General features: G+C 41.3%; 1 protein-coding gene across 1 annotated transcript; it reads right to left on the bottom strand.

Annotated features, from left to right (window-relative positions):
- Nucleotides 1-2,480: 2,480 nt before the first annotated feature.
- LOC148027397 (pentatricopeptide repeat-containing protein At2g33680-like) lies at nt 2,481-6,809 on the bottom strand. The gene is made up of 2 exons (XM_087689082.1): nt 6,587-6,809; nt 2,481-6,488 (listed from the first exon to the last, which is right to left on the bottom strand). The coding sequence occupies exons 1-2, from the start codon at nt 6,689-6,691 to the stop codon at nt 4,074-4,076; spliced, it is 2,520 nt and encodes an 839-aa protein (XP_087545208.1). The 5' UTR covers nt 6,692-6,809; the 3' UTR covers nt 2,481-4,073.
- Nucleotides 6,810-12,475: the final 5,666 nt, after the last annotated feature.

The following is a 12,475-nucleotide window of genomic DNA, read 5'->3' as shown; positions in this document are numbered from 1 at the left end:
AGATGGTGAGGGGGATTGCGCATTGTACTTTGTGAGGATGACCTTGTCATGTAGATCATAGGGGCCTTGTTGCCCATGAAATCCTTGCTGTCCATGCAGCCCATGGTGGCCATACATGCCTTGCTGTCCATACATCCCTTGTGGTGCATTAAGCCCATGTTGTCTATTATAACTATGCTGTCCATGATTGCTAGGCTGGCCATTTGTACTATATTGTCCTTGATGGGGCTGATTCATATGGGATGCATGATGGGGGCTCTTAGGTAGAGCGGGTGAAATCAGAACCAAGGTGAAAGAAGGCCTCAAGTGGATGTTGCCGGCATGGTGGATGGGGGAATTCAATTGGGGCTCATCATGCGTATGAGAGGGTTCCCCGATCTTATAGGTAGAAGGGGAAATTCCCTTAGTGCTAAGTATACCCTGTGGACCATGCGACGGTTCTTGATGTGGAGGACGTCTATACTCATGTCTAGAGTCATTGGTCTTCTCTTGGGATGAAGCAGTCGCTAATTGAGCAATAAGAACAGTGAGCTGCTCCAAGGTCTGTTGAGTCTTCGAGTTTGAGATAGCCTACCACAGGATACGCATTGTTAGTCTTTCAATGATGCTTTCACATTCTGTCGCCCAAGATTCGAATTTTTCTATGTCATACCAAGTTGTAGCAAACGGTTTTAGTGATGTTTTTCTAGAAGCCATAGTTTTCCTTTTTCTAGAAGTCCTGAAGGATGCCTTGTGATTTTGTTTCTTCGTAGCGTCCATTGATGCTAATGAGAACAATATGTTTTTATCATAAAACTGAATCCACTTGTTCACGGAAAAACATGCTATACTTCATAATTTTATTTTTTTAAGATAGTTTATTTTTTGACGTGCAAGGATTGTGATTTTTTTCTTCTTAATAGTAATTCTAATAAAATAAATAAATAAAATCAATAAACAATAACAATACTTCAAAAACTTTTTTTAAAATAAATCAAATGAAAAAACATGCTATATAGCATGCCAAAGAGTTGGCACAAATCTTTTCGTAATTAAATAATTATAGGTGTCATTCCCCCGTCCATTCAAAATATCCGATTTGTTGAAGTTTTACATCTTTATTTTTTTCAATACGATTGAAGGTTCGTTACACTTTATTTTTCACAATACGTTCAAAAGATCGTTTTCTTTCATTTTTGTTTCACTACTATTTACTAATCGTAAAAAGAACGAATGACCAAGATTTAAATCTAATCTTAATTAACTAAAAAGACAAAGGACATGAAATGAGAAACATGCTAAATAGCATGCCGAAGAGTTGGCACAAATCTCTTCATAATTAAATAATTATGGAAGAATGTGTCATTCCCCCATCCATTCAAAATGTAGTTTGTTGAAGTTTTACATTTTCGTTTTTTTAGTACGTTCAAAAGTTCGTTACGCTTTTGTTTTCGCCATACGTTCAAAAGATCATTTTCGTTTCACTACTAACTAATCTTAAAAAGAACAAATAACAAAGATCTAAATCTAACCTTAATAAACTAAAAAGACGAAAGACAAAATTGTTTAAACTAATTCTAAGAAGAACGAATGACGAAAATTTGAATCTAACCTTTTGGCTTACAAACACAATGATCGAGGAACTCACGTACGTGTCTCCATACACTTGTGTATGGCCTTCCTCTCTCCTCAAATAAGAGACAAATTTCATAACGATGACCTTCCTCTCTCCTCAAATAAGAGACAAATTTCGTAATGAGGAGAATGGCCCATACTACTTAACTCTCCCCCCTTTATATAGGCTTAAGGCTTCCCAACGTTCAAAGTTTTTCTTTAAGCTTTTTAAAGCTTTTGCAGTTTGCAAACTTGAAAGTCTAAAAGCTTTCAAACGTTTAAGCTTTTCTTCAATTTTGGGTGTACGCTTATGTTTTCCTTCTTTAACCCAAACAAATAACAAAAAAGATAATCACAAAACATCACATAACCGCACTTATTAAATAGTGGATCTGAAGCATGCTAATCCCTTAGGTTGTCTCCATGAGAAAGCTCCAAATATATATGGAGAGATTTTCTCTAAGGTCTTGGCATAATCACATATACAATACTTTTGGACGTTTTTAGAGGGTTGCCACATAATATGCAAAAGCTTATGGAAGTGAAGTCCCACATCCACACACAGCTAATCTCGGACTTGGTCATGTCTATTGACTTGCACGTGTCCGGTCCCTACACCTCTAATTGAATGAATGATTATTCTCTCCTCATTTGTTTTGCGAAGTCACGCATGCTAGATGTGGTGAACATGACTCTTTCCCTATATTCTCCTATAACTCTTCACTTTGGTTGGACATGTTAGGACTTACTGTTTGGGCATGGCATAATACACGAGTTTGCTTTTGTTAGCGTTGCCCTAAATAGTATAGTAATGGTTAGGAAGATCTAACCCATTCTTGAGGGGAAATTTTCTCCCAGTAAACAAGCATTTTATCAAGATTTTTATTTTCTTTTGCTTTGTAAAGGCCTTTATCTAACATTTAAAAAAGCACAAAAAGAGAAACTGGCATAAGGGAAGGCTCCAACACATGATGCGCACTCTTATTCCAGTTATATGCCACTCTATGGTTGTCCAACTACTCTCCCATCCCTCAATAGCGACACACTATTGGGGGCATGGAACACATTGATTCAGTTCATTGTCAACTGTATCCATGCTGTGGTTACTAATGTACCCTCCACAATAACATGTCTATATATTGATGGGTGAGCCCATGAGACGCATTGTTCACTTCCCTGTAGGGCTGCTTTGAAAGCATAGTGGATTGCTGTCATATTAATTATATTTATGTTTATCACAATCTAGCCCTTTTTGCCTATGATGTTTTATGCCACTTTGCTTTGTCAAGGTCATGTTTAAGACACAATCTTGGTTGCTACTGGTTTGCAGGTTATGTCAAGCTATTTCTGCGGCTGTATTTCTCTTTATTGACTATACTAACACTTGCCTTTCTGTTGTGTTCAGAGATTCTGCATGGAACTTCACTAGCGTGCAATTGTAGCTGCATGTGACTCAACATGTTGACTTTACCTATGTTGCATGCATGACTAGCAACTCGAATTGATCAACCACTGTGACAGTTGGCAACCGGATATGCATCGTGTGTGCACACTGCCCATGTGTGGTCTGTGCAACATGACACCTGCTAGGCCCATCTCAATAGCGTCTACTGATCGCTGCAGTCATATATTTGGCTTAGCATAAATTTTTTTGAGTTGCAGTGCTTTTTGCTCTATTCAACCATGGATCACTTCAGCCTAAATATTCCATAGCTAATCATCAAAAATATGAGCTGTATTCAGCATGTCTTTATAGTTTACAGGCCATTAGATATGTTTAGGTTCATGAGAGCAAGTGGATTCACTATCATTGGGAAATATTTTTGTGAAAACCTGCTATAAAAAGTGTCTACGTTTTGAAATTGTGCCAAAAAGCATCCTTGATATTTGCATCCAAGATGTAGATTGATTCAACAGTTTCCTCATTTGTTGGTTTTATTTATTCGAGCACTCAGCTCAAGTAATTTAAGTATCCCCCTTTCATACTGCCCTTTCAAACCTCTTCACCTTCACATTGATTGTATGCAGGTCCTTCAAATGACCTCACCTTGTTTGTTATTAACAGGGGGGGGCAATGAGTTGTCAGCATGTGTTGTCCCGAATTCAACATGCAGCTAGGGGTTGAACAATCCATCTGCACAAATCAGATATGCAGTTTTGTTTGACATCTGGATATACAGTTTGCCTCTTTGACCTGAATTTTGCACTTACTCCTGAAATGAGCAAGGTAGATGGTAGTCAGCACAAATGCACATGTCTTAAAATGTACAGGTCTACTTATGAGTGTATTGATAAGGACACATTAAATGGCAAACTTTTCACTATGCCCCCATGCCACATCTTTCATTCAATCATCTTTCCTTACGACACTCTGAGCTGACATGGGGAGAACCATTCCAGCCATAAAGGTTGATCAGTCCCTTCTGGCCTTGCAGCTGGCTATCGTCACCCATATCAAACAAATGCACATTTCCACCTGTTTAGGAGTCCACTACCAACGTCCTGGTATCTTCCATAGTAAACGAATGTACATTTCCACCTACATCAGTTGACCAAGAATGTCTTGGTATCTCCCATGCTCCATTTTTTGCACTCAAAGCCTCAACTTCATCTGCTTCCTTTTCCATGCCTGCAGCTGCATATATATTACTCATGCAGACATACGCCGCAGCACACTTATCATCCAACTGTAATATATGCTCAAAGGCCCACCTCCCTAACTCTACATTCACCCATTTTCGACAAGCACCCAAAAGAGCTAACCACAAACCAGAATCTGGTACTTTCTCAATCACACTTATGGCCTGGTCAAAGTGACCTGCTCGGCTGAAAAGATCAACCAGGCAAGAGTGGTGTTCTGAACTGGGGATATTGCTATAGATAGTGCTCATACTATTAAAGTACATTTGCCCCTCCTCCATTAGACCTGCATGACTGCAAGCCATAAGCAAAACACTGAAGGTGACACGATCTGGCTCTATACATTCTCCTCTCATTTCGCTGAACAAGTCGAAAACTTGTCTAGCCTTACCAAGCCGCGCATATCCAGCCATCAATGCATTCCAAGTGACTACATCCCGTACTGAGAGCTCATCAAACACTTCTTGTGCTTTAACAAGTGCACCACACTTGGCATACATGTTCACCAAGGCATTGCCGAGTATAGTCTCATGATTTTCCAATAATCCCAGCCTGTGAACCTCAGCATGTATCTCTTTTCCCTTTTCAGTTGCTCCTATGCTTCCACAAGCTGTCAAAGCACATACAAAGGTGCTTGCATCTGGGGAGAACCCCTCAGCTCGCATCTGTCCAAAGCACTTCAAAGCTTCCTCACTGAAACCATGCTGGACATATCCAGCAATTAAAGAATTCCAAGAGACCGAATCCCATACTGGAAGTGTGTCAAACACTTCTTGCGCTTTGGCAAGAGCACCACACTTTGAATACATGTCCACCAATGCAGTGCCCAGCACAATATCATGACTGTCCAATAGCCCCAGCCTGCGGACCTCAGCATGTATTTCTTCACCCTTTTCACTTGTTCCAAGGATGCTGCATGCCTTCAAGACACTTGTAAAGGTGACTGTAGTGGGGGAGAATCCATCATCACGCATCCATTCAAAGCACTTTAGTGCTTCCTCACCTAGCCCATTCTCTGCATATCCAGTGATTAGCACATTCCAAGAGACAGCATCCCGTACAGGAAGCCCATCAAACACCTTTTGCGCTTCTGTAAGCGCACCGCACTTGACATACATGTTCAACAATGCATTGCCTAGTACAATATCATGATTTTCCAATAACCCAAGCCTGCGCAACTCTGCATGTATCTCTTTACCCTTCTCATGAGCTCCTATGCTCCCACAAGCTTTCAAAATACATACAAAAGTAACAGCATCTGGGGAGAAGCCCTCATCTTGCATCCGTCCAAAGCAGTCCAGAGCTTCCTCACCAAGCCCCTGCTGCGCATATCCACCAATCAGTGCATTCCAAGAGACTGTATTCCGTATTGGAAGCTCATCAAATACTTCTCGTGCTCTTATAAGTGCACCACACTTGGCATACATGTTTACCAGTGCATTGCCAAGCACAATCTCATCTTTTGCCAACAAACCAAGCCTGTTGACCTCAGCATGTATCTCTCTGCCCTTCTCAATTGCCCCCATGCTGCCACAAGCTGTCAAAATACACACAAATGTGACCATGTCGGGGATGACACCCTCATCTCGCATCAGTTCAAAGCGGTTCAGAGCTTCCTTACCCGACCCATGATGGGCATATCCAGTAATTAATGCATTCCAAGTGACTACATTCCTTACAGGAAGCCCATCAAACACTTCCTGTGCTTTGGCAACTGCACAACACTTTGCATACATGTCCACCAATGCAGTGCCGAGCATAATCCCATGAATTTCCAGCAACCCCATCTTGCGGACCTCAGCATGTATCTCTTCACCCTCTTTGATTGCTCCTATACTGCCACAAGCTTTCAAAATGCTCAAAAAAGTGACTGCATTTGGGGAAAAGCCCTCACCTCGCATCCATCTTAGGCAAGTCAGAGCTTCCTCTCCAAGCCCATGCTGGGCATATCCAGCGATTAGAGCATTCCAAGTCACTGTATCCCGAACCAGAAGCCCATCAAACACTTCTTGTGCTTTCGCAAGTGCACCGCACTTGGCATACATGCGGACCAGGGCGGTGCCAATAAAAATGTTGCTTTTAAGCAGCCCTGTTTTCAGAATCTCAGCATGTACCATGGCGGCTTTGCGCAGGTTCTTCTGTCTGCCGCAAGCCTGTATGGCGTCCATCCAGTCCTGTTGCGCCTTCCGAGAAGTGCAGAGCTGGAAAGGACCCGGGTTGGATCCATCCACAGGAAGTGCCTTGTCTGTATGTGCCTGAAGGCCAGGTGACCTAGACTGTGATGCAACGTCCGAAAGGGCTTGCCTTCTAATAGCGAATGAAGCTGTGGAAAACTACAACACATGGTTCTTACCTTCTTGCTGCTCCGGTTGTCCCAGGATTGCGGAGCATCTCTGAAGTGCTCCTTCCACAGGATGTCTAGGTCTCTGCACGATGCTGCCATTGCAGTGGAAGACATGCGATGGTAGAGCGACGAACCGGAGAACAAATGGTGTTTTATCACATGAGTAGGCTGGTTGGGCACTGAAAGAGGAGCGGGCGACACGTGCGTTTATGTCCGCAGACAGAATTTAGTAACACTCTTATCTCTTGCTTTCTTGTATATGTTCTCAATTTTTTGTTGAATATTGCCAACCTATAGTCCAACGGATTGATGCATTGCCTAGACACATGGTCGTCTGCAACCTTCAAGGGTTAAAGCGGCAAGCAAGCTTGTATCCATTGGTCTTTACACACTAACCACCCACCAAAGCATATTGTAGCCCATCTTCTTTATTAATTGATGGAATCCATCAAGAACCCTACCGAAAAGTGCATGGATAACTTATGGGCAAGGAAACTCCCCTACCTAGAAAAAAATTACAAGAAATAGGCAATTTTTCCTCTTGTGGGATCCACTACTCATCCCATACTTGGTTCAAATCAACCCTAGAGCTCACTATCAACTTGCATGATGTTATTAGGGACATAGTTTGCGTTTAGACCAATGCCAAAGTCTCAAACTAGTGGAAAATTTACCTTGAGATTCTACATTCACACACAATTAAGACCCTACAAAACTCATCAAACAAGTGATAGAACTTTACCCTAGAAGTAGTCGAGCATTATTAGACTATGAAAAACACCATATATTGCATGTAAGATGTATCTTTCCTTAATAAAGTTTTTATGCTCTTTTCTAACCCAAGTCTCCAACTAGGTAGAGAGCCTATGGGCTATGGTTTTCACAAGAATTTTGTATGATGAATTAAGGCAGGTTATCAATCTCCAATTCCCTAATTTCTCTTTCTCATCTTTTTTGTGTATTAACTTTATGACCCCTTCATTGCATGAAGAGGATGGAAGAGTATCATAATGCACTATCTCTCCACACTACAAGTAGGGGCAATACCACTATTTCTTTAAACATTTGGAAGAATTCGTTTGGCAGCCCATCTAGTCCAAGAGATTTATCTTTTGCTAGAGCCTATATGGTGGCTTCCACTTTGGCTTCCTCAAAATCCAGGTCTAGTAGTTTTGTGATCTCTATGGAACTACTTTTTGTCTATAGATGGATACCTTTGCCTTTGCCGTTGTTTCATGTTTAGTGGTAGGGCTGATAGTGCTAAAACTTTCATAGAAGTATTGGTGTGTTGTCTCTAAGTTCTCTTCTAGTAGAGAGGCCAAAGTCCCATCTTTTCTTCTCAACATTGGTATCTTTTCCTTAACTTGCTTTTGCTTTAGGGCTTGAAATGTTTCCCTAGTAGGGCTATCCCCTTTATCCACCCACCATGATCTGATATTGTTCTATAGGCTTTCACCTTCTATGATCTCCTTCCTTAGAAGGGAAACTTTAGCTACAAATAGCTCATTCTGCATGCGTAATGCTCCTTTATTGATTTCAGATTCTAGCCGGATGCCCTCTTGGTAGGTTATGGCTCTCCTTTGTTGCCTAATACACATGAGGGAGTGTTTGGCTGCACTAAGAAACAATTGTGAATCCTTTGCAGCTAAAGTCTAAGCCTTAGAGGGGCTACCTTGGGAAGGAAAGTATTTTCTCCAAATGTCTTTGATCCCCTTTTGAACATACTGAAATTTGAAAAGGCTTGGGTTAGCATGAAACCATTGTGATTTATGATTGACTTTTTGATTTCGGGTCAATGAGATCTAAATCGGCTTGTGGTTTGAAAGCACTATTGTTTGGAAAATCTTTTATCTATTCTCCATATAGGTACCAAGTAGCCCAAATGATATGTAGCACATATCAAGTCAAGCTTTGTAGAGGCGAGGGGGTGTGATTGTTAGCCCGAGTAAAGCCACCAAAGGGGTTAATATCTACTAGACCATGGAAGACTTTAAGGCTTTCCCATTCTTGCTTCTCTATTCCTTTAATGGTATGTCCTCTCCTTTCAAATATATCTTCAATAGACTCTACCATGTTAAAATCACCCATTAGAATGATTGTGCATTGAATGCTCTTTAGATATTGACATAATCTTACCCTATTTGCCATTGAGTTTGTAGCATAAACGGACACCACTGCTAGTTCTTCTTCTATCCTAAGTCTAGCTACTACCAAGTGATTTCCCATACTCAATTGGATCTCTTGTAGTTGGCCAATGGCTTGTTTGTGGATTCCTATGGCAACTCCTCCACTCCTTGCTTCATGCTGCATGGTATGCCAAGTGTAATAATGTGAAATAGTGCTAAGGTTCTTCATAAGAAGATCCCTCTAGGCCTTGACTTCTTGTAGGTAGCATAAGAAATCTGGTCAAAGAGATTCTTGTTGTAACCAGTCCTAAATGTCTTTAATGTGTAGGGGGTCAGTGATCCCCTTTGTATTATATGAAAGAACTAACGTGTTAAACATTATTTTTTTACTTGGTTTTGATTTCGAACCTTTTCCTCTCAAACTCTTGCTCATAGTAATGGGGCTATTAGCTCCATGGTCAACTTTGGAGAGTTACCTTTTGTTTATGCCTATTGTGTTGAGGTGGAGGGAGGGGGGGATAGAAAGGCACTTACCTAAGCCGTTATCTTGCATACCTGCTAACTTCTACCCTATGAGGGCTTCATCCTCTGCTTGAGATTTTTCAAATTGGCCTATTTGTTGGTCTGGTTCCTTAAGCGGGCGATTTAGGTCATAGTTGTTGACTTCCTTTTCAAATGAACTCTTCCTCTTCAAAAGAATCAGATCCATTAACTTCCTCCATTCAAGAATATTAACTTAACATCCATTTGGTAGACTTGTCACTTTTTATGAGCCTCACTACTAATACAATGAGAATAGTAGTTATTTTAGCAATCAAAGTAAAGGATTTATGAAAATCAACCCCTTCAACATGTGAAAAATCTTGTGCAAATAATCTAGCTTTGTACTTTTCTAAGGCTCCATCTTTACCTTGAAAACCAACCTGGTGCCATATAATCATCCTCTTGGATGAGAAGTTTTTTATACTTTCCATGTGGAATAATGGGCCCTTTCATGAGCAATTGCTCAAAAGGCACAACATATGTTGCTAAGCGTGGTTGGGAATAAGGGACTAAAGTTTTTGAAATCTTCTGTGTGGAAAAAGGGGCTCTTCTTTCTACAGTATTCAACATCATTAGATTTTTCTTAGTAGACATGAGGTAGGCACTATATATTTAGCTAGGTGTTGGGACCTAGCTAGTTTGGAAGAGAATTTTGATCTAGCATGAAAAACAACCATGCAAAGTTTGAGTGTGTTAGCATAATGAAGTTCGGTGTTGGGGGTAAAGGCGCCTCTACCTAGATGCCCATGTATTACTACACTAACAATACCCACCACTGCACAATGCAGGTGGTGGCCGCCCGTCACCGTCACTTTATTCTTTATTCTTTTAGTGACAGTTTGAATAAAGGAAGGTCTGGTCATACATTATGAATGTTGGACTTCCCATTTGTGTCTCTCTCTCTTCTTGCTCTTGCTCTCTGCCATAGCTCATTTCCAAGCAAGCTTCGATCCTTCTCACCTTTCAACTGGTATCAGAGCAAGACTTTCCAACTTCTCGAGCTTGGATCATGGCATTCTTAGCTTCCATTCAAATACCTACAGCATTGGGTCTCCTTCCCGGCAGCCATAGCCAACCTTCCCAAGCTCCTGTCACTCCCCGACTTCCTGGGAGCACCTTCCCGGCCTATTGAGGCACCCTCAAGGCATTGCTACAGAGGTATTGAAGTGTTCTTTTAGTGCTTTTATTCAGTTCTCAGGTTGTAGTCAATTAGGGCAGGCCTTGGAGCTTGTATCTTGCTCCCTCTCGCATTTGAGCACTTGAGGCTTGTTGTGTGCCTCCCTAAACACCCCTTGGAGCCTCTAACCATTACCATTGAGGCCACGTGGATGCACTGTAGCAGAAGCATACACCAGTAAATTTTTACCATTTTTTTGGCTGATCTGGACAGCATACTACAATGGCACACCTACTCCTCAGTGATGGCTATGTCATGCTTCTTCGGGCTTGGCAATGCACTTGGCAATGATCTCTAACATGTGCTGAAGCCTCCTTGATCATTGGCATCAGATTTGGATCTGATCTATACATTCCCAAGACTGTTCGTCATGTTATGCAAAAGTAACATTGGCATCTAATGCTATGCTTGTTTGGGCACTTCTACTTAATCGGTTTGGTATCTATTAATGCTCGATTGTTTGGGGGATGCAAGGCACAAGTTATGCCATCATTTTGGAATGATTTTCTTGTTGAAAATGCTCAATTTTGAATAGTAAATCACTGGTTTATAACAGTGGGCTGAAGCCTATTACTTCATGTTTGGTTATGCCTATTGGTTTCAGGCTATGTCTTTGGGATATGCAATGAAGTATTGACCTACGGGGTAAAACATCGAGCTTGTCTTTGGTTCCGAATCTTCATTTGAGCTTGAGGTTGGCTTTGGAATGCATTTGATGCTCCATCTTGGATGTACATATGGCATGTATGTTACCTATGTCTGACTGGTCTTGACATGCTTGGCCTATGCCACTACTACATACTAGTTACATTGTTTGGAGTCGATTGCTACTTGAGCCTTGTCTTGGCTTGCATCTGGATTCTCGAAACTTACTTGGGATATTTCTTGGCTTGCCAGAGTTGTATTTGGGATACAATTGATGTTTATGGATGCTATAATTGGAGGCTACATAGCCTATATACTCATGATGTCTTATTGATGTCTGGTCTTGGATCTTTCATCACTGGTGCTATCATATGTCTTTCTGAGCTTCTTGGCTTGATCCATATGGTTTTTGTGCCAGTGGGAGCATCTTTGGATGCTTGAAAGACATTGAACAGGTGATTTATGCTATTGAGCTTTGAGTCCTCTGAGACTGGGATCTTCTTCACTTGGATGTTGCATGGTTGATATGCCGTGGTCTGCATACATGTACTTGGGCTAATTTGGGCTTTGCACTCCCTGAGCATACACCTCTTTGTGTCAGGTCTTGCCAGTGTTGTGTACACTTTGCCTTGTTGCACAGGGGGTGTGCCGGCTTACTAACGGATTTGTTTGACATGCTTGGGTGTTTGCTCGATGTTCATATAAGTGTCATATGCTGATTTATGCCCGCTTGATGCTGGTTATACATTGACAGTTAATGGTTGACTTGGTGCATTGATTTTGCCTACCATTTGCTCTTGTTGTACCTGACTGTAATTTATTACAGCAAGCACTTATGCATGGATTGATGTGGAATTTTCATGCTGAATTATCCTGATTTTATATACTCTAGATGGTAATTGGTGGGCAGCATCATTAGCTATCAATTCATGGTCATTTTGCCTTGGTTTTGGTGGTATTTTGACTGTTTACAACAAAAAACAACAAGCAGTTTTGAATTGTCTGCACTGTTTTGGACTGCATTATGGGTTCTTCTTCCATTAACAGTGCTATCTTCAACATCACTAAGCTTGATGGTATGAATAATGCCTATTGGAAGAGCCAAGTTTGGCAGGTATTGGTGCAGAAATCACAGATAAAGCCACTAAGGAAGCATGGCGAGCAGCCTGAATGAGTTATGCAAGTCCCCACCCTTATCTTGTCTCTCACTGACCAGGTGCATTACAATGTGGTTGAGAAAGCACAGAGTACTTGGCAGATTTGGGATCAAATTAAGAACCTCTATGACAAGAAAAGTCCAGCAAGTCAGATGTATTGGCTGAAGCAGCTTATGGACCTGCGCATGAAGGAGAATATGACAATGTCTGCTTATTTGAGCCAGTTCCATGCTATTCTCAAGAACTTGAC

Source organism: Lygodium microphyllum, chromosome 12, assembly GCF_053477565.2.
Source record: "Lygodium microphyllum isolate KBCC chromosome 12, Lygodium_microphyllum_v1.1.10, whole genome shotgun sequence".
NCBI lineage: Eukaryota > Viridiplantae > Streptophyta > Polypodiopsida > Schizaeales > Lygodiaceae > Lygodium > Lygodium microphyllum.
The sequence above is the reverse complement of the archived record's forward strand: the minus strand, read 5'-3'. Positions and strand labels throughout refer to the sequence as shown.